The sequence below is a fragment of the Primulina tabacum genome, chromosome 3, assembly GCF_025594145.1.
Source record: "Primulina tabacum isolate GXHZ01 chromosome 3, ASM2559414v2, whole genome shotgun sequence".
Taxonomy (NCBI): domain Eukaryota; kingdom Viridiplantae; phylum Streptophyta; class Magnoliopsida; order Lamiales; family Gesneriaceae; genus Primulina; species Primulina tabacum.
In genome coordinates this window covers 49,306,676-49,334,478 of record NC_134552.1, presented here as the reverse complement: position 1 = coordinate 49,334,478, position 27,803 = coordinate 49,306,676, and the positions used below count along the sequence as shown (strand labels likewise).

The 27,803-nt window shown below is 39.4% G+C and overlaps 1 protein-coding gene across 1 annotated transcript; it reads left to right on the top strand.

The window, feature by feature from the left end:
• The first annotated feature begins 6,847 nt into the window (after nt 1-6,847).
• Nucleotides 6,848-8,657, top strand: LOC142538762 (uncharacterized). The gene is made up of 4 exons (XM_075644062.1): nt 6,848-7,399; nt 7,600-7,761; nt 7,860-8,046; nt 8,140-8,657. The coding sequence occupies exons 1-4, from the start codon at nt 6,848-6,850 to the stop codon at nt 8,655-8,657; spliced, it is 1,419 nt and encodes a 472-aa protein (XP_075500177.1).
• Nucleotides 8,658-27,803: the final 19,146 nt, after the last annotated feature.

Sequence of the window (27,803 nt, the reverse complement as noted above, 5' to 3'; positions counted from 1 at the left end):
CTGAGGATGATATGCAGTACTCAAATGTAATTTCGTACCTAGAGCTTGTTGCAAACTGTGCCAAAATTGCAAAGTAAATCGAGGATCACGATCTGATACAATCGACTTAGCACACCATGCAATCTGACCACTTCTCTGACATAAATCTCTGCCATCTGGTCGTGTCTTTACGTCATTCTGTAAGGAATAAAACATGCTGATTTGGTCAGTCTGTCAATAACGACCCAAATCGCATCGCAACCTCTGGAGGATCGTGGTAGCTTCGTAACAAAGTCCATGGAAATGTGATCCCATTTCCATTCTGGAATAGATAAGCTATGCAACAGACCTCCTGGTTTCTTCCTTTCTGCTTTCACCTATTGGCAATTCAAACATTTGGATACAAACTCTGCAATATCTGCTTTCATTTGTTTCCACCAAAACTGTTTCTTCAGATCATTGTACATTTTTCTGCCACCAGGATGAATACTGAAATGACTACAGTGCACTTCTGTCAAAATCTGCTGTTTCAAGTCTGAAACATCTGGCACAACAAGTCGATTATTCAAATATAACACATCATCACGAACCTGATATTCTGATTAATGCCCTGATCTGACCATCATCATCGAGTTCTAAACATTCTGATCAACTTTCTGTGCTTCTTTGATTCGTGAAATCAATTCTGGTTCAACTTGAATAGCATAGAGTCTCAGAGGTTGACAATCTGTCTCAAATATTAATCCAGAAAGACAGCAATCTTCAATCAAATTCGAAACACCAATCATCGATAAGGATAAAGAACATGCCTTTCGACTCAGTGCATCCGCTGCTGCATTTGATTTTCCCGGATAATATTTGATTTCACAATCAAAATCTTTCAATAAATCAAGCCATCTACGTTGTCTTATATTCAGTTCTGACTGTGAAAATAGATATTTCAGACTATTGTGATCAGAATAGATTTCAAATTTCTCACCGTATAGGTAGTGTCGCCAGATCTTCAATGCAAACACGATAGCAGCCAATTCAAGATCATGAATCGGATAGCGAGTCTCACGTGGTTTCAATTGTCTCAAGGCATAGGCAATAACATGTCCTCGTTGAATCAAAACACAAATTATTCCTCTGCGAGAAGCATCACAATAAACAACAAAATCACCAGTACCTGATGGAATAGTCAACACTGGAGCACTGGTTAATCTTTTCTTCAATTCTAGAAAACTGGATTCACACGCTTCTGACCAAACAAAAGGTGCATTCTTCTGAGTCAGCTGAGTAATCGGCTTAGCAATACTGGAAAAATCTTTAATGAATCGACGATAGTATCCTGCTAAACCCATAAAACTGCGTATCTCTGGCACTGATGTCGGTCTAGGCCAACTGATCAAATAAATCATCGATACGAGGCAAAGGATATTTATTCTTTATCGTAGCCTTGTTCAGTTGCCGATAGTCAATGCAGAATCTCATTGAACCATCTTTCTTTCTGACAAACAATACTGGAGCACCCCAAGGAGAAACACTATGTCTAATGTACCCCTCAGCTAGTAAATCTTCTAGCTGCTCTTTCAATTCTTTCAGTTCAATCGGTGACATTCTGTATGGAGTTTTAGAAATAGGAACAGTACCTGGTATTAATTCAATGCTGAAGTCTATTTCTCGGATTGGAGGCAAACCCGGAATTTCATCTGGAAAGACGTCAGCAAACTCACATACCACTGGCAATTCTTCCAATGAAGGGCTCGATTTCAGTACATCTACTGAATACACAAGGAATATCTCTGCTCCTTTCTGAAATAATCGAGTCATAGACAAAAAGATATCAAAGGAATTCGAGCTCTGAAACCCTTACCGTAAAATTTCCATTCATTAGCCATCTCAGGTCTGAATCGTACAATTTTCTGGAAACAATCTCCGATATCTCTGTACTTGGTCAGCATACCGATAATGAAGTCAAAATCAGACAAACCGAGTACAATACAATCTAACTCTATCTCATTCCCATCATATTGCACCATACAATGTCTAACAGATTTCACTGATATAAGACCTCTCTCCAAAGGTGAAGAGACAGATACTACAGCAGATAAAGACTCAACAGGCAAATCATGCATCAATGCAAATGGCTTAGATATAAACGTATGGGATGCACCCGTATCAATCAATACATAAGGAGGATAACTATAAAAAGAACAGTTACCTGCAACAACATCATCAGGTGCTTCCTGGGCTTGTTCTTCAGTCAATGCAAATACTCTGACCTGTTGTCTCGGAGTTTGGCTAACAGTCTGGATTTCTCCTAGCCTTGGCTGTGACTGATTAGTAGGAGGCTGGAAAGAGTGAACAGTAGATGATCGTCTGTCAACCTGAGACACTGATCCAGATGATTCTGCTCCCTGGGATCGTTGAGAACCTCGCTGTGGACAGACTCTGGCAAAATGTCCTTGCTGTCGACAGATATTTCAACTACCAAACACTCTTTGGCATTGCTGTGTGGGATGTCTCCCGCCACAAGTTCTGCAATAGACCCCCATATAACTCTGGTTCTGTCGTGAACCACTGGAGCTAGATGAACTACTACCAGACTTCTTAAACTGTTTCCCTCGGGCTTTCAAGTTATCTTTCTTCCCGCTGCCGCTACCACCACTATCAAATCTGGGAGGGGGTTGGTGGAACTGAGCTGAGGGTTGTTGCTGTTTCGGTGGCTGGGCAACATACGAAGCTCCTTTCTGCCTGATCAGGCCCGCTTCTGCTCCTTTTGCTCGGTTCAAGGCATCAGCAAAATTATTTGGCCGCCCTGCATTTACCATTGTAAAGATATGGGAATTCAGTCCATTGATGAACTGATCAGCCACTGCTTCATCATTTTCAGCAACATGAGGAGCAAAACATAACAAGGTAGAGAATTTGGCCACATATTTTTCAATATTCAGATGACCCTGTCTCAAATTAGCAAACTCTGCACCCTTGTCCTTTTGGTACGACACTGGGAAGAATCGTTGATAGAACTCAGCTTTAAAAATCTTCCAAGTAATAACTGTACCTCGATGCTCCAAAGCCCTCTTGGTTGTGAGCTACCAATTCTTTGCAACGTCATGCAACTGGTGCCCGATCAGTCTAACTCTTCGCTCATCTGTGTAATCAAGTAAATCAAACAGCATTTCAATATCATCTAGCCAACTCTCACAATCAATAGAATTCTCAGTGCCCTTCAAAGTCCGAGGCTTGAACGACTGAAATCTCTTCAGCAGTGTTTCCATGGGTGTTGCTGTAACATCCATCGGATTAGTAGAGGTAATACCCTATTCTGGGATTCTTTAAGGAGGCATATCTGATTATCAAAATGGTTAGTAACCAAATATAACAAATATGTTTCAGTCCTCCTCTGATCATCATACCTCTAATCAAGAATCGGTTCTGATTCATTCTTTCAATAATACACATTTCCAATCAAATCAGATAATCAGGTAAACATGTATTTTCTAAAGCAATAAAACATGCTGTCATGCTAGCATCACAAAAGCAGGAAAGAAAACTCAATCTACCCCGCTCACTCGCTTCTATCTCAGTCTAAGGAACAAACAACTATCGCTCTGATACCACCTGGTGTGGGGACCCGGATGCTAACTCATTCTTTTCAATCATCATTAGGATTTAATGGATCAATTAAATAATCTGGGTCGTAAATTTTTTTTTTAATGTTGAACACCTTACAAAGAAGTGTACAAATTTCTATAACAAGTTAGGTCCCATCTCATTCAAATTACAAGATCAAATTTAATATCTATAACAAGATCAAAGTACAAGTCTTGTACAAAAGATAGTCATAACAAACTAAGGTTCAACAACTACATATCAAGTGTTGAAAGTCAATTCTACTTCTATGCCCGGATCTCCACTCTAATCTCGATCGTCAAGCTCTTCTCGACCCTGATCCCGTCCCACCTGTTGTCATGCACACATACAAACACAACAAAAGCCGGATAACTCCGGTAAGAAATATATTTCCAGTATAAACAACGTATACATGCATTTCATATAAACATATACAAAAGCATATAACATTTATAGAACAATATGCATCGTAATCTACGAAAGCATAAATCGATACGAGGCAATAAATCAAGCTCTTTGACTCTTACTCTTGACTCGACTCTTATCTAGGGATCCCGGTTGAATAAGAACGTAAAAATTCTCCCACCTACTCTCCCCAGCTAGATGGTGGTATGTTCTTATTCCCAGACATTGGCCCTCTATATCGAATCTCTACAATAAGAGTCGAACTACTCCTAAGCACATCGATATCCACCAAATGTCCAGTGACTTGGGGATTGAGGGAGGGTGAGATTTTTCGTTCACTAACAAAGAAGGTGCCTGGGGACTTTGAGGGTTTGTTGTTCCGGGCAGAGAAGTATATTAACATGGAGGAAGCAGAGAAGCAGAAGAGAGAGGCAGTGAGAAGAGAGAGAGGAGACCGGGTATCTAAATTCGAGGAGAAAGGACAGAGGATGAATAACCAGGGTCATTTTTCTCAACAAGTGCCCTTGAGGATTATCCGGGACAGGGAGGTCAAAGAGTGCAGCAGGGATTTGCCTCCGGATCATCAGCTTACCCGGCCTAAGAAAAGGGGATTATGCACAAGGTGTGTTATCACAACACTGAAGATTGCAAGACACTGAAAAGAGATTATGTACCACCCTATGTTCAGGGGCATAATCAATCCAATAAAAAGCCGAGATTGCCACCTTGGATAGCTCGGCAGCCAAGACTCAGTGCCGGGGATATTTAAGAAATTCCCCAAGAGGTGATCTGATTAGGAGAAGAGATCCGGAACCCGAGAGAAAAAAGACCTCACCCCCTGTCTTGGGGGTTATCAAGATGATATCAGGAGGCTCTACTGATGGAGATTCCAATCGGACAAGGAAGTCGAGAAGCAGGAGGTAGTGTATGGAGGTTGAGGGAGTAAGGAGGGGTGAAGCGATCATCAGTTTTGGCCCCGAGGATTTAAAGGGTGTGAATTTTCCTCGCAATGACGCTCTGATGATCCAAGCCCGGGTAGCCAACTATGATATCCTAAGAGTTTTTGTTGATTTGGGCAGTTCCGTCAATGTCATTTTTAAGGATGCCCTGGTACAGATGGATCTGCAGAAATATCAGTTGGAGATATTGGAGACGGCGCTTTTCGGCTTCGCTGGACATGTTGTTTATCCAGAGGGAGAAATTGTCCTGCCTTTGACTCTTGGGACCCGAGCTTAAGAAAACCGTGATGACCAATTTCTTTGTGGTGAATGCCCCATCATCGTATAACATCATTCTGGGGCGGCCTGACATGAATGAGCTAAGGGTCGTAGCATCTACCTACCACCAGAAGATTATGTTTACCGTGGGGAGCCGAGTGGGTGAAGTCCGGGGAGATCAACCTTCTTCCCGAAAGTGTTATGTGGAAGCAGTACAGGTTGATCAGAAGAAGGCTAGGAGGGAGGGGAAGGCGGTGAGAACTGATGAGGGAGGTGGGAGGATGGTAAAGGAGGGTGAAGTGCAATTTGTGGCGGAAGAAGAGCAGGAGGGGGTAGAGATTGGACCAGGCAAGAAAATTCGGGTGGCCCGAGACCTCGACTTATCCACCCGGGTTAGTTTGGTAAAATGTTTAAAAACTAATCTTAATGTTTTTGCCTGGTCCCAACAGGAGTTGACAGGGATCTCACCTCTGATAGCGGAGCATCACTTGAACATCCTTCCGGAATCTCAACCTGTGAAGCAAAGAAGAGACACTTTAGCCCTGAGAAGGACAAAGTGATTGATGTACATGTTAAAGGTTTGCTAAAGGCAGGCCACATTCGGGAAATACAATTTTCTACCTGGCTCTCGAATGTGGTGTTGGTGCCAAAATCCACCAGGAAGTGAAGGATGTGTGTGTACTTCCGGAATCTCAATAAAATTTGCCCCAAGGACCATTATCCACTGCCTAGAATTGACCAGTTGATGGATTCCACCCTGGGTGTGAACTGATTAGTTTCATGGATGCTTACCAAGGGTATCATCAAATTCTCAAGGAGGATCAATGACAAGGCCAGCTTCATCACCTCGGGAGGCACATACTGTTATGTTGTCATGTCTTTCGGGTAAAATAATGCAGGGGCCACTTATCAGCGTCTCATGAACAGAGTGTTCGAAAATCAATTGAGTAGAAATGTAGAGGTATATGTGGAAGATATCGTGGGCAAGTCCAAGAAATTGCTGAATTTATCTCTGACTTGGAGGAGACTTTTGCCACTCTCATGCATTATGGAATTAAGCTTAACTCGGCTAAATATATCTTTGGCGTGAAGAGTGGTAAATTTTTGGGTTTTGTAGTGACAGACCGGGGGATCGAGGTGAATCAAGAAAAATTCAAGTCTGTACTAGACATGCCATCTCCTCGGTCTGTCCGAGAAGTTCAGAAGCTGACCGGGAGAATTACTTCTCTTTCCCGGTTCATATCCTGATCAGCGCATCGGAGTTATACATTTTTTCAGGTTTTAAGGAAGGCCTAGAAGTTTGGATGGGATGAGAAATGTGAACAAGCTTTCCAGGATCTGAAGAACCATCTAGCAGAGCTGCCTGTCTTAGTTAAACCAGAGCTCGGAGAGAAATTATTTGTTTATATATCCACTACAAAGTATGTTGTCAGCTCCGTCCTGGTAAAAGAAGAAGGCTCTGATCAGAAGCATGTCTATTGTGTCAGCCATTTTCTTAGGTGCCCTGAGCTCCGGTACAGTGAAGTGGAGAAGATAGCTCTCGCTCTCATTATGACTGCCCGGAAACTCCGATCTTCTTTTTTGTCAATCAAATTATTGTGCTAACCAATAGTCCTCTCGGGAGAATTATGCCTCATTCAGAAGTTTCTGGGAGGATGATCAAATGGACCGTTGAGCTGGGAGAGTGTGATATTGAATATAAGCCCCGGGTTTCCATCAAAGCGCAGGCCTTGTCAGATTTTTTATCTGAGATGGTTCAACCTGATAAGGAGGAAGTATGGAGAGTTTTTGTGGATGAGGCGTCTAGCATTTCAGGATGTGGGGTAGGAGTGGTGATCATAGCTCCCCCGGGAGAAAAGATTAAGCTGGCACTGAGAATTGACTCCCGGGTGACTAATAACGAGGCAGAGTACGAAGCTGTTCTTGCTGGTATCTGGGCTGCCCGAGAAATTGGAGCTTCCTGGATTATTTTGTACTCTGATTCACAACTAATCACTCAGCAGAGAAAGGGCATCTATGAAGCTAAGGATGATAGGATGCTTAAATATCTACAACTCATTAAAGCCCATGCAAAAGTTTTTGTGAATTGGAGCATTGAACAGATACCCCGAACGAGAATGGGGAGGCAGATTCTTTGGCAAAAAATGGCCGCTTCTTTATCAGAAGTCAGCACCCGGAAAGTATTGCATGTTTCTCGGTTAATCCTCTCCACGGAAAAAAAAAAACATTACCAGCACCAGAGGATTCTTGGATGACACCCCTGACCAAATTCATTGTAAGCAATGAATTACCTAAAGACAAAGCTCAAACTCAGAAGATCAAGAGACAAGCTCCCAGATTTGTTCTCTTAAATAATGTCTTGTGCATTAGATCATTCCAGGGACCTCTGTTAAAGTGTTTATCTGCGGGGAAGGTGGGTTATGTCCTTCGGGGAATTCATGAAGGGTGTTGCGGTGAACATCTTGTAGGAGTATCATTGGCCCGGAAAGCAATGCTTGCTGGATTCTGGTGGCCAACTATTAGCCAGGACTCTGCCCGAGTGGTTCGAGCTTATGAAAGGTGTCAACATCACTTAAATTTTCAGCATAGCCTGGCCACTCCTATGAAGCCTATTTGGGCTTCATGTCCTTTTATCAGTAGGGCATGGATATTGTGGGTCCCTTTCCAATTGCCCGAACTCAGAAGAAATTTCTGCTAGTGGCTGTTGATTATTTTTCTAAATGGATGGAAGCCGAGCCCCTGGCAAGAATTACTGAGCAAGAGGTTTTGAAATTCCTGTGGAAGAATATCGTGTGCCAGTTTGGAGTCTCCAGAAGACTAATCTCAGGTAATGGGAGGCAGTTTCAGGGAAAGGAGATCAACGCTTGGTGCCAAGAAATGAAAAATACCCAATCTTTCACTTTTGTTGCGTATCCTTAAGCCAATGGTCAAACAGAAGTGGTCAACAGAATTATTGTGCAAGCTTTGAAAATCAGGCTGCAAGGCAAAGGAAAAGACTGGGTGGAAAAATTGCCCGGTGTTCTTTGTGCATACAGAACTACTCCTCGAGCACCTACTCAAGAGACTCCTTTTAATATGGTGTATGGTTCTGAAGCAGTTCTTCCAGTTGAAATCGGACAAACTTATGCCCAGGTAGAATCTTACCCAGGTAATAATACTCAAAGCTGGGCAATGAAATTGGATTTGGTAGAAGAGAAGAGAGAGCAGGCTCTGATTCGAATGGAAGCTTACCGAGGCCGGGTTATGAAATCATATAACAAGAGAGTCCGAATCCGAGACTTTCAAGTAGGAGATCTGGTCAAGAAGAAAGTCAATCCAGCTGGGGATGTGGGAAAATTGGAAGCTCGGTGGGAAGGGCCTTTTAAAATAACCCGGAAGGTTAGCTCGGGAGTTTATTATTTAAAAGATGCCCAAGGACGCTCTCTCAAAAGACCTTAGAATGTATTTCATTTAAAAATGTATTTTTCTTGAAAGATGTAATTATTTGCTTGAAGATATAATGAAAGTTTTGTTCTTCTCAAGAAAAGCGCATAAAAGTGATATCTAAACCCGGGAGGTACAAAGCCCCGGATAATTAATAAGCCCAGGGCACTACACCCTGACACAGAGCACAACACCTCGACCATTCCCAAGTCCCGGGACATGATCCCCGGCCCAAGGCTCCGTACCTTGATTATTAATAAGTCGAGGACACTACACCCTTGCTCGGGGCACCACACCTCGATCATTTCCAAGTCCCGGGACATGATCCCCGGCCCAAGGCTCCGTACCTTGGTTATTAATAAGCCCAGGGCATTACACCTTGGCTCGGGGCACCACATCTCGACCATTCCCAAGTCCCGGGACATGATCCCCGACCCAAGGCTCCGTACCTTTGTTATTAATAAGCCCAGGGCACTACACCCTGGCTCGGGAGACTACACCTCGACCATTCCCAAGTCCCGGGACATGATCCCCGGTCCATGGTTCCGCACTCTGGTTATTAAAACAATCCAAGGCTCTATACCCTAACTTAGAAGGTCTACACCTCGAGCATTTATTAAGTACAAAGATTTCTTGTTTTGGTTTGAGGTTCAACGTCCCGGTTACTTACTGGGGTTCCCGATTGATTTACTATACTTATAAAATTTCGTACTTCACAAGATTTTCTTGATTATTTATAAAGCCGAGAATTCATGACTTATCAACAAGTTATTAAAGGCACAGAAGGAAAAATGAATAAACATTTCATTAATAAAAAGCCCGAGGGCCAAAATTACAAGGAAACAAGAAATTACATTCATATTCTACATCTGTGTGGCTAGGCCCTGGCTGTTCTTCTCCTCCTTGCAATCCTTGGGAAAGGATGATATGGCTTGTCCAAAGTCCGGGAACTCTTCTCTATCCTCAGGCACAAGCCCGGCCTCTTCAAATTGTTCCCGTCACTTGTCAAAGTCGGTCTTAAAGAGAGGATAGGCCCGGTCTTCAACGGCCTTCTTGAATTCTGGAGACTGGAGGAAGGAGGCATGCCACTTGTCTTTGTTGTACTCAGCCAGGGCCAGGGCGCTTTCAGTTTCTCTGCCCGGGATTGTTGCACCTAGACCTGCTCGGATAGAGAACGATTCCTCAACTCCAAGGCAGGTATAGTACCTCGCAGAGTTTTCTCTCGGATAAGGTCCTCATTGATGTCATCTCTAGCCTTGTCCAAAGAGACGCGGAGGTTGGCTATTTCTCCTTCATGGGCAGCCTTAGCCCTGGTAAGCTCTCCCTGCATCTGCTCATGAAGCTCTCGAGCAACCCGGACTTGATCATTCCTTATAGAAGCTGCTGCAACCACATCTTCAAAGGCTGCCACCAGCATTTGAACACCCTGCACTAAAGGAGTTTTAAAAAAAGGGAGAGGGGAGGATAAAGAAGTGAATAAATACTTACGGATAGGAGCCGGTTTGAGCCATCAAAAAATTTTGCGGTCGGCCCGGAGCTCTTCAGGAAGGCCTCCTCTGTAGGAATCAGCATCTGCTTGAGGAGATGAACACTTGTTGGAGTGGCCCCCTCCGAGAAGATGCTGGCCCGGGTCAACTGGCCTTGCTGAATAGGCTCTCACCGCGGCTGTTCTTGTGTAGGAGGAGGAGATGAGCGGGAGGTGTCCTGGCCTTCTTCCTGGTTGCTTACAAGGAGTACAAGCTCTGGGCTCCTTGCAGCCTTTCGTTTCCTCTGCAGGAGAGGAACGTGATCTTCAGAATCTTCCTGGGAGTCAGCCCGAGACGCCTCCCTCTCCTGTTGAGCACTTGTCCGGGCAGATTCAGCCTGCCGGGCCGCCTCCTCCTCGGCCTCCTTTTTCTTTTTCTCAGCGGCCAGTCTTCGGGCTGCAAGTTTGGACTCTTTAGCCGCCTTCTCAGCCGCCCACTTCCTGGCAAATGCTTCTTGAATTTCGGTGTTATCTGCACAATAACAGAAAAGGTTAGTATGATTATGTTTTAAAGACTGAAAAGAAAATAAAAGAGAGAACATTAAAAAGATTTACCGGGTTGAGCGCCCGAGCCAGCAACCTCGTCAATCACCTGGTCCAGTGGGTCTTCAACACGGGCACTCAACCCATAGGCGTCTAAATTCTCATCGGATATGAGGGTGGAGGAGGAGTATTTGCGGCCCTCCACCAGAGTTTGGCTTCTGAGGAAAGGTCCTCAAATTTGTAAGCCTTGGGAAGGGCAGGTTGCTGAGGAAGAGAAGGGAGAAACCCGGTCAAACAGGGAAGAGGACCCGGGAGTTGTATAAAAAAATCGTCCTTTCCACCCCTTCTGGGAAGAGGGATATCATCAAGGAACCATGAGTTAAGCAGTGTAGACATGGAGAATGCATGGTCTCCCAGTCTGCAAACAAAGAAATAGTGTAGAACAAGGGGGTTGATAAGGAGGTTATTCATTTTAAAAAGAACGTAGGCCGAGGCCATGATGCAGAAAGAGTTGGGGTGGAGTTGGTTAATAGGCACACCAAAAAACTTGGCGACCTCGATGTAGAAGAGGGGGATAGGAAATCGGAGACCATTTCTAACTTGGTCCCAAAAAAAAGTACTAGAGGGGGGCTATCTGCCATATCAGAGGGACCGGGTACTAAAATTGTAAAAGACAAAGGTGTAGAGCCCAGAGTCCTAAGTTCCTCGTCTGCCCCCAAGTGTAGTGTGCTGCTCATTGAGGTTAACCAAGGGACTCCTGGGGTTTCCAATTGAGGTGGGTAAGAAACTCGGGCTTTGCCCTTACCCTTGCTCTTTTTCAGAGCTCGGGAAGGGCCAGAAGATGAAAGTTTTGAAAATGATGGTTTTGACTGGTGGGCTTTCAGTTTTTTGGAAGTATGGACAGGAAGATGACCGGGAGAGGGAGGAGAATGAGATGAATCGGAGTGCAGCGTGGTGGACTCATAGCCAGATGAGCCTCGCGCATTCGCCCCAGAAGTATAAGAAATTGAATCTGACATTATAGAGAGAAAATTAAACTTACGAGTTTAGTAGAAAAAGTGGTGATTGTGCAAGTAGAGAGGTTGCGGTGGTTGAGGATCGCCAGAGTTGGGGAAGCGCTGCGCTGAAGAGAGAGGAGAGAAATTTTGAAATTCAAATTTGCAGAAAGTGACAAATGAAGGGGGTGTTTTGTTTTATATAGGCGAAGTGGGGTATGATCTCAACCGTTGATCTAAAGGCAGATCGGATGGTCAGGATGCATCTAGGAAATTGTGCAAGCATGTGAACGGACGTGTACAGTGATCGAGGCGTTAGGCTCATTATTAACTCGGAATGTGAAACGATCCAAACCGTTGGAATTCTAGGGCATGCGTCATCATGATATCATCCTGACTGCTCGAGAATACTAGACGACAAAATATTTGAAGTCCGGGAGACAGGAGGCCCCGGCATCTTATCTACAGCCCGGGAAATTGAAGCTCCCGTCACTTCATCACATCTCTAAGATACATGAAGCCCCCGATGCTTTATCAATCTGGAACTGATTATCTTTCTATTGAATCCCAAACGTGACTGATCAGGACAACGAGTAAGACTCTAGCCCGACTATTTAAGGGATGGGTGGTGATACCCTCAAAAGAGCCCGGATCACATCATGACCCGGAATACTAAATGAATAACCCAAATCAGAGTCAATATGCAGAGTACTTTCTTCAGCAGCCGGGCATGGGGATGCTCGGGATATTTTCTCCCCGGGCAATCAGGAGTCCGGGCTCTCATACAAACTCCCAGGAGCCTTCTACCTGGGCTGACTCGAGAAGCGCACCACACTCGCGTGTATCAGTATGTGTCATCTTATCTGTCAGAACAACATGGATTTGGCGTGTTAAAGAAGCCATCAGAAGTACATGGTATGGGCAGCAGCCTTAATCTACTTAGTAGGTGGGCACTGAAAACAAGGTAATGATGAGATATCCTCCTATAAATAGCTAGTACATTTCTCATTTACAGATTCTGGAATTCGTAATTCTCAAATACTCACGTATATACAGCCATCCTTACTTTCTTCTTCAGCTGCTGACTTAAGAATCGGAGTGGATACGCCATACACTTCTCCGACGCCCATTCATGAGTTCATTTCATTGTTTGCAGGTCACGGTAGAAGCCCCATAGTTACAGAGATATATTTTTTCTCACAAGATCCATCCTTACCTTACTCATTTTCCTTAAACATTATATCATCATCCGATGAATCGCCCTGATTTTTGCTCACCCGGGTTACCCGGATCACATCAGGGAGGTTTATTGGAGGTGCTAAATAAACAATCTCACTAAAATTTCAAAAATAATTTGGTTGGTTAACAACATTGTATTGTAATTCTTTTCGGTTAAGCTTCAGCAAGTCAACATTAAGGTAAGTGCGTGGAATTAGGATCACTAAATTGGTTTAAACAATAAAATCGTTAAAGCTCAAAGAAAATTTAGGCTACCAAACTGAAGTAAATGCTTAAAAAAATTGTTTATGCAAGTTCGAAGAATTAAACACTCCTACGACTACCCTTGTTTATTTTCAAAAATGATTTCATTAGAAGACATTGCCGATTGCAAACAATTTGCAATAACCAACTTTAGCAAGACTTAACTCTGGCCTACTGAAGCTTAAACAACAATCTGATCAGTAAGACTTTTATTGTCAGTTATAAGTATTTTTGAACAAAACATACTTAGTACAATTGATCCTAAATGATCTTATATAAACACTAAGTGTGTGCTTTAAAGTATGTTTGATCTGTTGGGTTTTGAAAGCTTGAATTACAGAATAAGACATACTTTGGGAATTTTCGAGAGAGACTGAAATGTTCAAGCAGCTGAACTATTTATAGGCACACATTCGACGTACAAATTTTTTAATCGGATAGACGTTCCAGATGTAGTACTCATTGTACCACTTCATCGTCATTTCTTGCCAAAAAAAAAAAATACACTCTGATAGTGCACATGAAATCTGAAATTTTAATAGATTGAAAAGTTGTGGTGGTACGGAAAATATTCGTTTTAATCTCGTCAGCTAAGCTCTAATTCTGTAAGAGAATGTTCTGGAAATACTTTAGAGTTTGTCCGTTAAATTTCCTGATTGAGTCAGTCTGAAATATCCCTCGATGGTCCTTGTAAATAAGTTGTCTTAGTGAATCAGTTTCTTTCTCACGTTTGAAAATCAGTTAAGACTCTATATCAGTTAGATGTGGGCAATATTTAGACTTGAAGATTCAATTTTCCCTTGTGAAGGGTCAAAGAGTTTAAATTTTTTTTTTGAAAAAAAAGAGGTTACATTTTAAAGTTAGGATCAAATGAAGGTTAGTTTCCTAAATATTTTCTAGAAGATAAACATGTAAGGAGTGTATTTGAAGTATATGATCTTACTTCTCTAGTCAACAAATATTTGAATACATTTGAAATCCATAAACCAAACGTAACCTTAGATTTTCTAACAATCATGTGAACTTATGAGTTAATATTATATGTTACTTTATATAAAATGAGAGATTCTTTTTAAAAAATTAACATTTGCGGAAATTATTTCCTATTCCAGAATTATCCTTTCATGTCATTTAATATTTATAGTTAGTCTACAATTTGTTTGATGCAAAGTATAGTGACACAAAAATAATTATAAAAAAAGCGAAATTAAATAAAATATTTGGATCTAAAAATAATAATTTAAAAAATATATTTATTAACGTAATATGAGTGCCTCGATGCACTAGTTTCTTTACTATATTTACTATTTAATAATTCATGAACTCGTTATAAAAATCACTTTGGTCATTTTAAATACTTTCCATTTTATTTATAGACAATAAAAAGGACATTAATGAAATATTAGCAACTCATTTTAAATTTAACTTCCTCACCGATACCAATTTTCTCTTCTCCTCTATCTCCATGTCTTTCCTCCTCCAACTATCTCCTCATAGTTTATATAAATTTTCCAATAAATGATGAATTTGAATATTAAATTTTCCACATAAATATTTTTTTAGGTTGTGTCATTTTATTTTTGTATTATATCATGCACATATGCTGTTAGTATATATGATGTTTGTGGGGGCTTTTTAACCACATTTTTTAAGACCTAAGAACTTGCGACCGTCATTTTTCGATGCATACTGGATAAACTCTCGGGTTAACGCAATAGCCTACAAATTACACTAGTAAAATAAGCCACAACGAACAACAGGTTCGCTGGAGAAGATGTTAGTAAAAAGGTCGAACTCTCGATTTTTGATCAAATATTGACGTACTCTGTCAACTCAACATTATTTGAATATGCTTTTGATGCCCATATTTTTGTCAACACACTATTTCCTGAAACGTGGTTAACATCATCACTACATGTGAAAAGCGAGCATCGTGTCCTACAACCAAACAATCATACACCCACCTTTGGAATCTAACTTTATTTATTAATACAAAATCATCAACTTCACTAAAAAAAGCATGAGAGAATCTCTCACTTTGCAAATATTGTTTTCACATTTAAAAATTCACTCTACTTAATATACTACTAAAATTAAATTTGGATCAGATCGTTTATAATTATAACGTTCAAATTAATTATTATAAGTAAATTTTATTCGATTGGGGTGATACATATATCGTAAATGATTTTTAAAAAAAATTGATAGACATTATTCATATTCTATGTGTTCTTTAGTGATCTCATCATTTAAAAACTCAACTATTAAGCGTGTTTTACTTTAAACAATTATGGAATTGTTGACGTTCTAGGAATCTCGTATCAGAATGAAGAGTTTAAAAATATAGGGTATATAATACTTATATCATCAAAGTACATCTTCTTCTTTTGGGGAACTCATCACTTGAAAACTCTAAAATTAATTGTGCTTCATTTGGAGCAACCTCTAGGGAGTTTCTCAGTGAGCGTGTAAGTGAAGACATAAAAACGCTAAAAAACCCTATGTTAATATAGTGGATTGAGCGTTACAATAAAATTAATATAATTCAATTAATTGTGTTTCATATGTAATATATGTTATTGATTTCAAATATAATCAACATTGGTGTAATTCGAAATACATACTTTAAATCCCATCACTAAAAATCAAATCCTACTAAGCAAATAATAATGATAATAATAATTATGACCGATGGTAATAGATTAAATTCTCATTAACACTTTCTCGAGTAAACACGTCGAACAAGATTTTTTTATTGTGATTCACATGACTATAGTGGTTTTGCAGGATACAATGTTACCTGATAGTTTACACCAGCGTACATAAAAAATAGTACTAGTTGTCGATTCTATCGTCATAAAAAATAAAAAATAAAAAACAACTTTTAAAATCGAAATCGAAACTTAAAATCCTCATCCCGTGATTTACGGTTATCGAAAACCAAACTAAGCATATTATTATTATTATTATCATTATCATTATCATAAAATGTATTTAAACCTTTGTCCAGAAGGGTAATTCTGTAAATTCACGTCGGTCACAAGCTTCATTTAAGTGATTCGTTGGGCCATAAAAATCAAGTGATCGGAGCTCTTTTAGTAATTGAAGATGAAGAACAAATTTTGCTCGTGCATCACAAGCGGCCGTAAAAATGGCAAGAAAAAGCCTCAGCAAAGAAAGCCCGCTAGGGGTAACGGCGGAGGAGTGGCTGCCCAGCCTTATGCCGGAGTTCACAACGGCGGTGGGGCTGCGGCTAACACCTCCAGCGATGCAGGTTCTGCAGCGGCTGCCGTGGTGGTAGCCACAGGTTATAACGCAGTCGACATGGGTGGAAACGGAAGCTCTCACGGCGGTGATGGTGGAGGTGGTTGATGATCGGATGCTGTTGAATTTATATCAATAGTTTGTTGCATGAATGTTTGATTTGCTTTAGTACTCCAGTTTGGGATTATTTTATCTGTGTTGAAGTTGGTATTCGATCGATCTCGATTTGAGTATACAGACTAAAAATGGAGTCGACTTCAGCTTAATTATTGTAATGATTAAGATTCATGGCATGTGATATATATATATACATAGGATTTTCCTTTTTCTGTACATATTTTTGTTCCAGATTTCTAAAAATAAAATTTTATATACAAATTTTAACACACAGAATTTTAAAATTACAAATGCTCAAAAGTCTTGTAACATAAAATAAACTGAGTTATGGTTTTTGGATTTTGAAATTTGTAGCCTTTATATCTCAAAATAAAATTTGGATGTGGTACCTTAATTTTACTCGGTTTTTAGTCTGTGTTGTGCACAACACCACTATTAGATCAATTTGTAAGAAATTATGACACATATTATTATGAAAATTCAAGAGGAAAATTAAAAATGTGTGTCAACAATGGCGACGGCTATTGCAAACATCTTTTGACAAATTTTGAGTACGCAACCTCAACTTTAGAAAAATTGAGATGCGTAAACAATTTTTCTTTTGACTCTCGGCTCCCGCAGTAACTAATTGATGGTATGAGACGCCTATATAAACAAGCGTTTGAGGTCCCTAAACATACAATCTCATACAGAATAATACACCATCTATAGAGAGATTGGAGTGTTTAGAAGGCTTCAATCTGGAGGAAAATCAGAATATTTAAAGATGATTCAATGGCTGGAGGTAACGCTCGATTTAACTTCCGCATATTTGTTTATCATGTTTATATATGTTTAGAAACATGATTTAGAGAAAATCTCTAACATTTGCTATCAGAGCAGTGATACCTCTGCCTTGAAAATATTTGTCTTCATATCATGAAATTTTGAGAAAAGAATTTTAAGTTTTACGTAAGAAACTTGAAATTTAAAGGACGGACATACAATATTCAGAAACTTACATGAGAATTCTGTTCTTGGTTGCACTTTGGAGTTCTCGGCTGAAATCTTGAAAATTAAATAAAATTTTTGAATTTACGAAAGTTTCTAAAATTGATAGTGCATATTCTGTGTTGAAGACGGAGAGTTTGATATCAAATAATGCATATGAATGAAAAGTATCGTGCATGTAGAATTATTTCAAATGGGGCCCACACCAATAAATTTGATAATAATGTATTTATTTAATACATGGAGCCTACATGTTTTCAATTGTATCAAATTTCGTGGAGTGTATGATTTGAGATCTACAATTGGAGTCTTCAATTATTATGCAAATAATAATAATAATAATAATTTTTTTTAAAAAAATTATTATTAAAATATTGTTATTGCGTCGGTGATTCAAGTTTATTATTATTTAATGTGTTATTAAGTTATATGTTTAATTCGATATACATATATCATTTGATTAAATAATTTGTACACATTAAAATAATTCCAAGTTCGACGTAATTTCTAATACATGTTTAGAAATTATTTTTGCATGTTAAATATAATGTCAAATATTATGGATAAGTGTTTGATGTGTACATGCAAATTTAATATTGTTGAGGATCGAAGTTGAGTTTAGAGGGGGGGTGAATAAACTCTACTCGTTTTTCCTTTCTTTTGATGAGGTACTAAAATCCTGTTAGAGATAGTAGTTTATCTTGTTGCGTATACCTTCACCTAGATTACAATTATAGGTGCGGAAACAATCTGATGAAGTAAGTGAAAGACAATAATAACAGTGGGCAGTAGTTGTTTATGGAAGTTCGAAGATAAAATCTTCTACATCTCCCCTTCTCCTGTTTCCAGAAGGTATAACTAAAAGACTTTGGATATTACAGTACAACTCTTGTACACACCCACTTCAGAAGGACTTACACATTTGCCTACTGAAACTCTTAGTTACTCGACTCAAAAAGTACGTGATACAAAAGGTTCTGAAAAGACTCTTTTCAGATTACAACATCTTCCTGATAAAGTATAAGTGTTGTAAAAGATTGTGAAGAGTGTAAGAATCAGTATCACAAGATGATCTTCAAAAGATCAGATATTTGCTATGAAGCGTGTGCTACTTTTCTTTGTGTTGAACTCAAGGTTATCAAGGAATTTCGAGGTTGTCTTGTTGAGTGAAATAGCGTTGATCCTTGAAATAGAGTTCTCTCTTTTGTTAGGGTTTGTTCCATGTATATATAAGCGACTGAGTTCAACGTTTATGATCAGAAGATGTCTTCAGATTTCTGATAGAGTCAGCTTTATTACCAAAAAAAAGGTTCCTGCAGAAAAGCTATAAAACAATTAGTCATGTTTTATACTAAACTCGGTAAAGTGAATTAAATGACTACGTATAGTATTTAATGCTGCAATTAATACTAGTACTTGGTAACTTTAACAGTAACATTTAAAGTAGTCACGTTAGGCAACATCTTCTACTGATTCTGTTTTTCTGTCCTTTCTACTGCTTTTGTTTTACTAGACCAGTAGCTTCTGATTTTCTTTTTGTCTACTGTTTTCTTAAGGAGTGCTGTTGGTCTGCTGGTTTTTATTTTCATCGCCATAATTAATTCATGTCTATCAATTTCCTCCTTTGTGGTGATGCCAAAACCTAAACAGTAGGAAAGCGTTAAATAACAGATAATCAGTTAGCAAAAGGATAATATCAATGAAATTAATACAGTAAATTGTCAATCAGTTCCAATGTCCCTGTAAATGACTTCTTCATCTTGAGGATCCTGAAATCTTCTATCTGAAGGTTCAGCTTCTGATTGCCTTAGTTCTGCTTCAGATGGATCTCTTCGTTTTTCTTCCCCCTTTTTGGCATCAGCTGCAATCACATGGGCCGTAAGATCATTCATTCTTCCAGACAAGTTTTGAATGCCATTGCTTAACATCTCCAGATACGGAGCTTGAGTAGAGATACGATCATTGAGAGTAGTGAGAGATTGAGTTTGAGAATCAATCTTGGCATCCATTACTTCCATGGAGGTGGAAAATGATCGAATGAGATCATCATGCTCGTTGAGTCGATTTAGTGTATCAGTTTGAGCAAGCACGATGTGACTATGATTTCTCGATACAGCTTGTCTGAAAACAATGGTTTCAGCATGCATTTTCTCCACGGATTCCGCAGTTTTATATATTTGTTTGCTCATTCGTTCTCTGAAGATCTGAGCACCACTAAATTTTGATATGCTTTCACAGGACATCCGCTTGACTAAATCAGACAGGTTATTGGGTTCCCTTTGCAGAACGTCAATCTGAAACTCCAAATTGAATGATTCTGATTCAGGTGAGGGGGTTCGCGCAAGCATGCGTTGCTTCATTTCAGCAGCGCGAGTGTCCGTGAGAGTTTGAACAGGATCAGTGACAATCAGTGCAGTAGAGACTTGATTGGTGGTGAGGGAAGTGGTGTCCATCACAGCAGTAGAAGGACCAGGGTCAGCAGAGGTTTCATCTGGAATAGCAGAAACATTTGGTTCGGCAGCAATTATGGTAGGAACAATCTCTTCATCAGGAGCAACCAAGTTGGAGACCAAGTTCTCTTCTGTTGGAGCAACGGCAGTAGGTGAAGCTGATTGTTCTGCAGTTATGGGTTCAGATTGCTGGTTCAGAAGAACTTTCATTTCAGCTTGATGAGCAGCAGAAAATTTCTCTAGAGTTGGCAAAAGAGATACAGCATCTGATTCTGCCATATGTTGTTCTGCGGTGGAGAGGGTGATTGTGGCAATGAAGTAGCTGGAACTGCTTCATGAGTAGTAGGGGACGTGGGAACAATTGACTCAATGACTTCTTCAACGGAAGCCAGTTCATGCACAGACAAAAGAGATGATGACTGAAGAGGCCTTGTTGGTGATGCAGGAGTACTGAGAACAGAAGCTTTTGGTGAAGCTGTAGTCCGTTCCTCAACTGTCTGGATCTGTGGAAAGTCTGGAAAAAGGCCGACTTGATATTCAATTGGCACGCCAAAGCCCTTTTCTTGATCAAGAAGTTGCTCACTCATCTGTTTCAATTTGTTAGTTAGAATCAGAATGACGTTTTGATCCTGAACAGCAGTAGGAGTTGTAGGATCAAAATTTGATTTAAGAATTTTCAGAACCGGTTCCAACTTCTGACATTTCAGCTATTCGAGGATGTAGCTTCTTCTACGCAATGCCTCGATTACATTTTCTGTATTGGCAAGCTGAAAGACCCTCTTCTCAGCGTTCATTATTTTCCCATAGGATCCTTTCGTCTTGAAGTAAGCAAAAGAATGAAAAATTCGGAGCTTGTGCCACTCGTCAAAGAAATTCATGTCATCATTGACAGAGCTTTCTATTTCTGCCAAATGAAGATCAACACCTGTGGTTACAGTTGTTCTGAGTCCAAAAAATTGTGGTTCTTCAATCATCTTTCCTTTGCCTTTGTCGGTTGATGAGATAGGCAAAATGGGTCGAAATGCAGAAGACCCCCTTGTTGGTTCTCTAATCACTATTCCAGACATTGGTCTGAAAGTAGAAGCAGTAGATGTTGCTGGAACAGATGCAGCAGCTTGCACTGAAGTAGGAGCATTGGATCGTGCAGATGGAACCACTTCTGGAAACACCTGTCTGATTGACACTTTCTCAATTTCAAAAATTGCCGCTGTCTTCTTGATTTTAAGAGCAGTCCGTGCTTTATTTTTGATTGGAGTTGGTAGGGATGGTTGATCATCAGCAGCAGACTCTTCTGATACTGTTTTATCAGAATCAGTAGAGACGATCACTCTTTTCCTTTTAATCTTTCGTTGAGGTTTCTGAGTCTCAAAAAGAGTCTCTCCAATCTCCTTTTTCAAGGCAACAAATTCAGCCACGGTTGGCTTGGGCCTTAAAGCGAGTACATTCTCAGCATCAATCACTGTTACCGAAACAGCATCCTGTTCACTTGTAAAAGCGAAACCAGCATCCTTGAGCATTTTGCTGATCTGAACAGCAAATCCAGAACTTTTCTTGATGACCATGTCTTTCATGATTCTGAATATGAAATGACTGAAAGTGGGAGGAGAAAAGTTGCGCCCAATAGTGCGGCATCAATGGAGATGGATGCATCTCCTTGAGAGTGGACGATCTTTCCTTCATGCACAGTTGCCTTAGCGTAGAAATCCAGAAGAGCATTTTTGTATATCACAGCTGGTGCTTCCAAGAAGTTTCGAAGTCCTGATTTCTCAAGGTCTTTAAACATTTTAACAAGATTCTTATCTTTGATATTGAGAACTGAAGCAAAGTTGACTTGATATGTATTAAGAGTGTATGCTCCGGCCATTTCTCTACGATGAAAGGATCAGATAAAATTTGCAGTAGATAGAAGATGATTAAGAGAAAGCAGTAGCTGAGTAGCAACAGTTTTGAAACGGTAAAAGTGAAAAATGAGAAGGTGATATTTTAAAATGAATGTACAGCCGTCAAGTAAACATAAGGACACGTGTCAGTATGTTTATGGTTGAATGTTTGAAAAGACTTGCAAAGTTTGTCAGAGACGCGAATGATTTAAAATTTTGAAATAGGCGGGCTGTCCAGACGGTTACTAAAAACAATCAGAAGAAGATTTGTCGTTTTATGATAACGTCTGCTGGAAGTTTCAGAGTGCTTAAATATTTGAGTACTGTGACAAAACCAGCAGACTTGTTGTCTTATCGAAAAGACAAATACTCTATTTGTTTTCTGAAAAAGGTATAAAAATCTTAGTCTGACTAAGATATTGTTCCCCCTCGGTAAATGCAACTAATAAGTGGATATGAAACACCAAACGACTATTGGCAATGTTTCAATCTGAACCGTTGAAAATGAACAGTCGCAAGAGTCTTTGTGTCTTCCGAAGATTACTATAAATGCATGCACAACTTAAACGAAGTTAAACATTCATAATCTAAAATGAAAGCTCAAGTTAAAGAAGAGTTAGAGTCTGATCCAGGAGCCAAAGCAAAAATGTTCAGAAGGAAGTTTGAAGATGTCATTCTTTACGTAATGATCCTTGGATCAAACTCCTGGAGTTGTAATGTCAACAATCAAAAAGATTTGTTGCTTCCATTTAGTCGGAGATGTAGCATCGATCTTTTCCAGAGGCTTTCTAATGCAATAAGAGAGTGCTGGTTGATCGATGAAGCTGATGCCCTGTAAAGTATCTGATTATACATTAGTGCTAACAAGACCCAAGCTTGCTAGATTCTTACTAGACCCAAGCTTGCTGGAATCTTTTCGAAGCAGACCATCCTTTTCATGCTGAAGATACTACGATCTACTGATATTACTGAATGCAAAAAGTTTAATGTAAAGCTTCTTGTTAAAGAGCATTTGTTGATCTACTGCTTTTACTTTTGCATCGTTTAATGTACCGGAATGGTTTCTAATAAAATTTCAGTTTAAGTACTTGATATTCCCTTCTGCTTTCCTGCAAATAACTTACTGTTGGCTAAATAAGATAAATAACTGATGAATGATGAATAAAATTCAGAAGAAGAGAAGTCGTCTTGATAGCTTCTACTGGAAGATAAAATAAGCCTTGTTTTATTAATGAGACAAAATATCTTTTGCTTCTGACACAGAATCACAGAATATCAGAATAAAGTTTTTCCTAAATTAGTGCAATATATGGTAACAAATCCGATGAGAGCTAGATATGGGATGTTTCATATATCTACTGTAGTCAAGACTTTCTCGAGCTTTGGTCCCTGGTTTTCATCTATAAATATGAACATGGGTTAAACCAGATAGTCATTCTTAAGAAAAAAATGGCAAGAGATAATAGTCCTGATTTGGCTGATGAGGTTATGAGAGAGGTGACTGCTGCAAGAAAGGAGGCAATAGAGGTCAAGGTGCTGAAGAAGACACTTGCTACTTGGACTAAAATCCAGGAGCTTAGGTCTTCCTTCGAGAGTGGGCGAACATCTTCTACTAAGGAGTTGATGATGATGTCGAAGTATTATCGACGTCTCCATAGTGCTGATAGTGCTGACGTTGTCTCTGATGATGGCGTCTACCTTCTTATGCTCTTAAAGGAGCTTAAGACTCTGAAAAGGATTGCTTTTTCAGATAAGTTTTTACGTAACTCTACTGGTGAGCTGACCGCTTGGTTGGCATCCTGGAGAGTTTACGTTAAAACAGAAGTGAAAAATGTACGCCCCCGTTTCTATTATCTTTAATGAAATATTATGTCTACTGATTGTCTCCATCGTTCAACTTTTACCTTCTGCAAAATTAGAAACTGAATAATCACAGAGGAAAAGTTAAGCCAAAATATCAGATAATGATAAATAATTAAGTTAAATCTATCAATCCAAGTGCATTTCGAAAGTAAGAAAACTTATTCTCAGGGAGAGGTTTTGTAAAGATGTCTGCTGCTTGCTGATCAGTAGGAATATATTCCAGAGGAATATTCTTCTTCTGCACATGATCTCTGATGAAATGATGTCTGATGTCTATGTGCTTCGTTCTAGAATGAAGTATTGGATTTTGTGTGATTGCAATGGCACTGGTATTGTCACAGAAAATAGGTGATTCGGAGGATTGAATTCCATAGTCTTTTAACTGTTGCTGAATCCATAATATTTGAGAGCAGCAGCTTCCAGCAGCCAGATATTCTGCTTCTGCAGTAGATGTGGCTATGAAGGTCTGCTTTTTACTAAACCAGGATATCAGCCTGTCACCAAGAAATTGACAAAAACCACTTGTGCTTTTCCTATCCAGTTTACATCATGCATAATCAGCATCTGAATATCCACTAAGATTAAACGACGAGTCCTTGGGATACCAGAGGCCTACATTTTGAGTACCCTTAAGATATTTTAAAATCCTTTTACCAGCAATGTAATGTGATTGGTTAGGGTTTGATTGAAATCTAGCACAAATGCAAACAGCAAACATGATATCTAGTCTACTGGCAGTCAGATATAACAATGAACCAATAAGATCGCGATACTGAGTTACCTCTACTGGAATTCCACTTTCATCTTTATCAAGTTTAATAGATGAGCTCATTGGAGTAGAAGCAGCAGAGCATGCTTCCATACCGAACTTTTTCAGAAGCTCCTTGGTGTACTTGACTTGATTTATAAAAATTTTAGTATCAAGTTGTTTAATCTGTAATCCTAAGAAGAATGTTAATTCTCCCATCATGCTCATCTCGAACTGGTCCTGCATTAACTTAGCAAACTTTGCACATAATTTGGGGTTAGTTGACCCAAATATGATATCATCAACATAAATCTGAACTAATAATATGTGTTTGTTTTTGGCTAAGGTAAACAAGGTTTTATCTACAGTACCAATGATGAAACCATGATTAATGAGAAATTGTGAAAGTGTATCGTACCAAGCCCTAGGTGCTTGTTTCAGACCATACAATGCTTTATATAATTTAAAAACATGATTTGGTAACAAATGATTAGAAAAACCTGGAGGCTGTTCAACATGGACTTCCTCTTGTAGTAGACCATTAAGAACGCACTCTTTACGTCCATTTGATATACTTTGAAGTTTTTGAAAGCACCAAAGGCTAAGAATATTCTGATAGCTTCGAGCCTAGCTACTGGTGCAAAGGTTTCATCATAGTCTATTCCTTCTTCTTGTCTGAATCCTTGTGCAACCAGTCTTGCTTTGTTTCTTACAACTGTTCCTTCCTCATTTAGTTTGTTTCTGAATACCCACCGAGTTCCAATGACAGCTTGGTGAGAAGGTCTAGGTACTAGAAACCAAACTTTATTCCTCTCAAATTGATTCAGCTCTTCTTGCATAGCTTCTATCTAACTGGGATCCAAAAGAGCTTCTTCAATCTTCTTTGGTTCATCTTGAGAAATAAACGCAGCATGTATGTATTCATTTATCATTTGCCTTCTGGTTCTCAAAGGCGCTGCTGGATTACCAATAACCAATGATGGAGGATGAGATTTTCTCCAAATAAAAGGATTTAAAAGGATATCTTCCTGATTTGATATGTTGAGATTGTTCTCGACGGAACCAGTAGTAGGTTCTTGAGTGTCTTCTGTTGGTATTGGCAGATCTAATGTCTGTACTTCTGGTTCCACTATCGGAATGTCTGGTTCTGGATTTTGAAGATCCTTGATGTTTGCTTCTACATCATCTTCACTGTCCAGTTCCAAGTGGATCCTGTCTAACCTGTTACTTAAATCTGACGTGTTAGATATTTCAGGAGCACTGCTGTCTTCATCGAAGACAACATGAATCGACTCTTCAACATTAAGAGTTCTATTGTTGAAAATTCTAAAGGCTTTGCTTACAGCAGAGTAACCAAGAAATAATCCAGCATCTGATTTTGAGTCAAATGCAGTTAAGTGATTTTTGCCATTATTTAGTACAAAACATTTGCAACCAAACACATGAAAATAAGATACGTTGGGTTTATTCCCTTTCCATATTTCATTCGGAGTTTGATTGTGCCTTTTGTTGACCATAGTTCTGTTTTGCGTGTAACAAGCAGTGTTAATTGCTTCAGCCCAGAAGCGCTGAGAGATGTCTGCATCTGCTAGCATTGTTCTAGCTGCTTCTTTTAGAGTTCTATTTCTCCTCTCAGCTACTCCGTTTTGTTGAGGTGTTCTGGCAGCTGAATATTCATGATGAATCCCCTGTTCATCCAAATATAACTCAAGATTTTTGTTAGTGAACTCAGTACCCCGATCACTTCTGATTTTAATGATGGAAGAAGATTTTTCATTTTGAATCCTTTTCAGAAGCTTGATCAGGAGGCTACTGGTTTGATATTTTCCTGCGAGAAATATTACCCAAGTGAATCTAGAAAAATCATCAATAACAACAAGAGTATATTTCATTCCCCCTAAGCTCATGATAGGGATTGGACCAAATAGATCCATATGCAGTAATTCCAGACATCTTGAAGTTGACTTGCTATCTTTGTTCTTGAAACTAGATCTTATCTGTTTCCCAAGCTGACAAGCAGAACAAACATGATTTTTAACAAAATTAATATCAGGTAGGCCATCAACTATATTCTGCTTTTTGAGATGATTGATTGACTTCAAATTCTTGTGCCATAGCCAGTGTTTATTACTAAGCGAGGCAACTAAGCATGTAGGAGTGTTGACATGATTTGAGTTCCAAGAGACTCTGTAGGTGTTGCCTTCTCTCTTTCCAGTTAATACAGTAGTTTCAGCAGAATCTCTAACTACACATGAGTGCTTCTGAAAAGCTACAGAATAACCATTATCACATAGTTGACTAATGCTAATTAGATTGTAACAAAGGTTGTCAACTAATAACACATCATTAATGGTTATGTTGCCATGGATAATCTTACCTTTACCCACGGTTTTACCTTTTGAGTTGTCTCCAAAAGTTATCTTTGGTCCAGTGCAACTCATTATCTCGGAGAGTAGGTTTTTCTGTCCAGTCATGTGTCTGGAACATCTACTGTCCAGATATCATGTAGAGTTACTGATTTCTGTTTTATTCTGCTGTTCCTGCAAACACAAATTTTAGTATCTGGTACCCAAATCTATTTGGGTCCAAGCCTTATCAGTCCTTTGGGGACCCACATTTGTACAATTTTTGTACTTCGGGTATCCATGGAAGTGTGTGCAACAAAGGGTCTGTTGTTTTTAACATTGTGCATCCTAGTATGTTGTTCTTCCCTTCTGTTTCTGTTGTCCAGCCTGTATCTCTTCTGAACAGGTTTAGAATTATAGTACTGGTAGTTTTTAACCTTCATAGGAGGTTGTCTTCCTGAGTTGAATCCACTCATGATTCTAGAACTCCGGTCAACTTTTTCCTTAGGTTTAACATAACCCAGACCATAGTGCATTCTTCTGTTCATCTGATTTACATTCATTTCTACTGAAACAGTAGGTACTTCTGGTTTCTGTACCACGCTGGATTTCACAAAGTGAATATACTTCCCTTTGCACATATCCAGTTTTGGCTTAGTATTTGTTTCAGAGGTGCCTTCATTATTACAAAATCCGAGACCATTCCTGTCTCCAGATTGTTTTTGTAACTCTTGCATCTTTTCCAGTGAAATAAAAGACTTGTTCCAAGCATTTACCAGTAGTGATAACTTCTGGTTTTCAGAAAGCATCTTCTGGTAATCTGCTTTTGCTCTTTCATTCTCCGTTTTTAATTTACTCATCTCAACTTGTAAATCATTACAGCTGTCTACTTGCAAGCAAGTTAACTTACTGTTCTGATCCTTTAAGTTCTGATTTTCGATCTTAACTTCTTCGAATAATTGAGAAAGTCTAGAATACTCTTCTACCATGTCATGTAATGCATTAACCAGATCAGTTCA

What these genes read in the sequence shown, in the direction of transcription:
- LOC142538762 (XM_075644062.1), top strand. Translation starts at nt 6,848, where the DNA reads ATGCCTCATTCAGAAGTTTCTGGGAGGATGATCAAATGGACCGTTGAG. An exon ending in CAGAAGTCAGCACCCGGAAA is followed by an intron (nt 7,400 to 7,599) that starts GTATTGCATGTT and finishes AGATCATTCCAG; the next exon opens with GGACCTCTGTTAAAGTGTTT. An exon ending in GCCAGGACTCTGCCCGAGTG is followed by an intron (nt 7,762 to 7,859) that starts GTTCGAGCTTAT and finishes TTTTATCAGTAG; the next exon opens with GGCATGGATATTGTGGGTCC.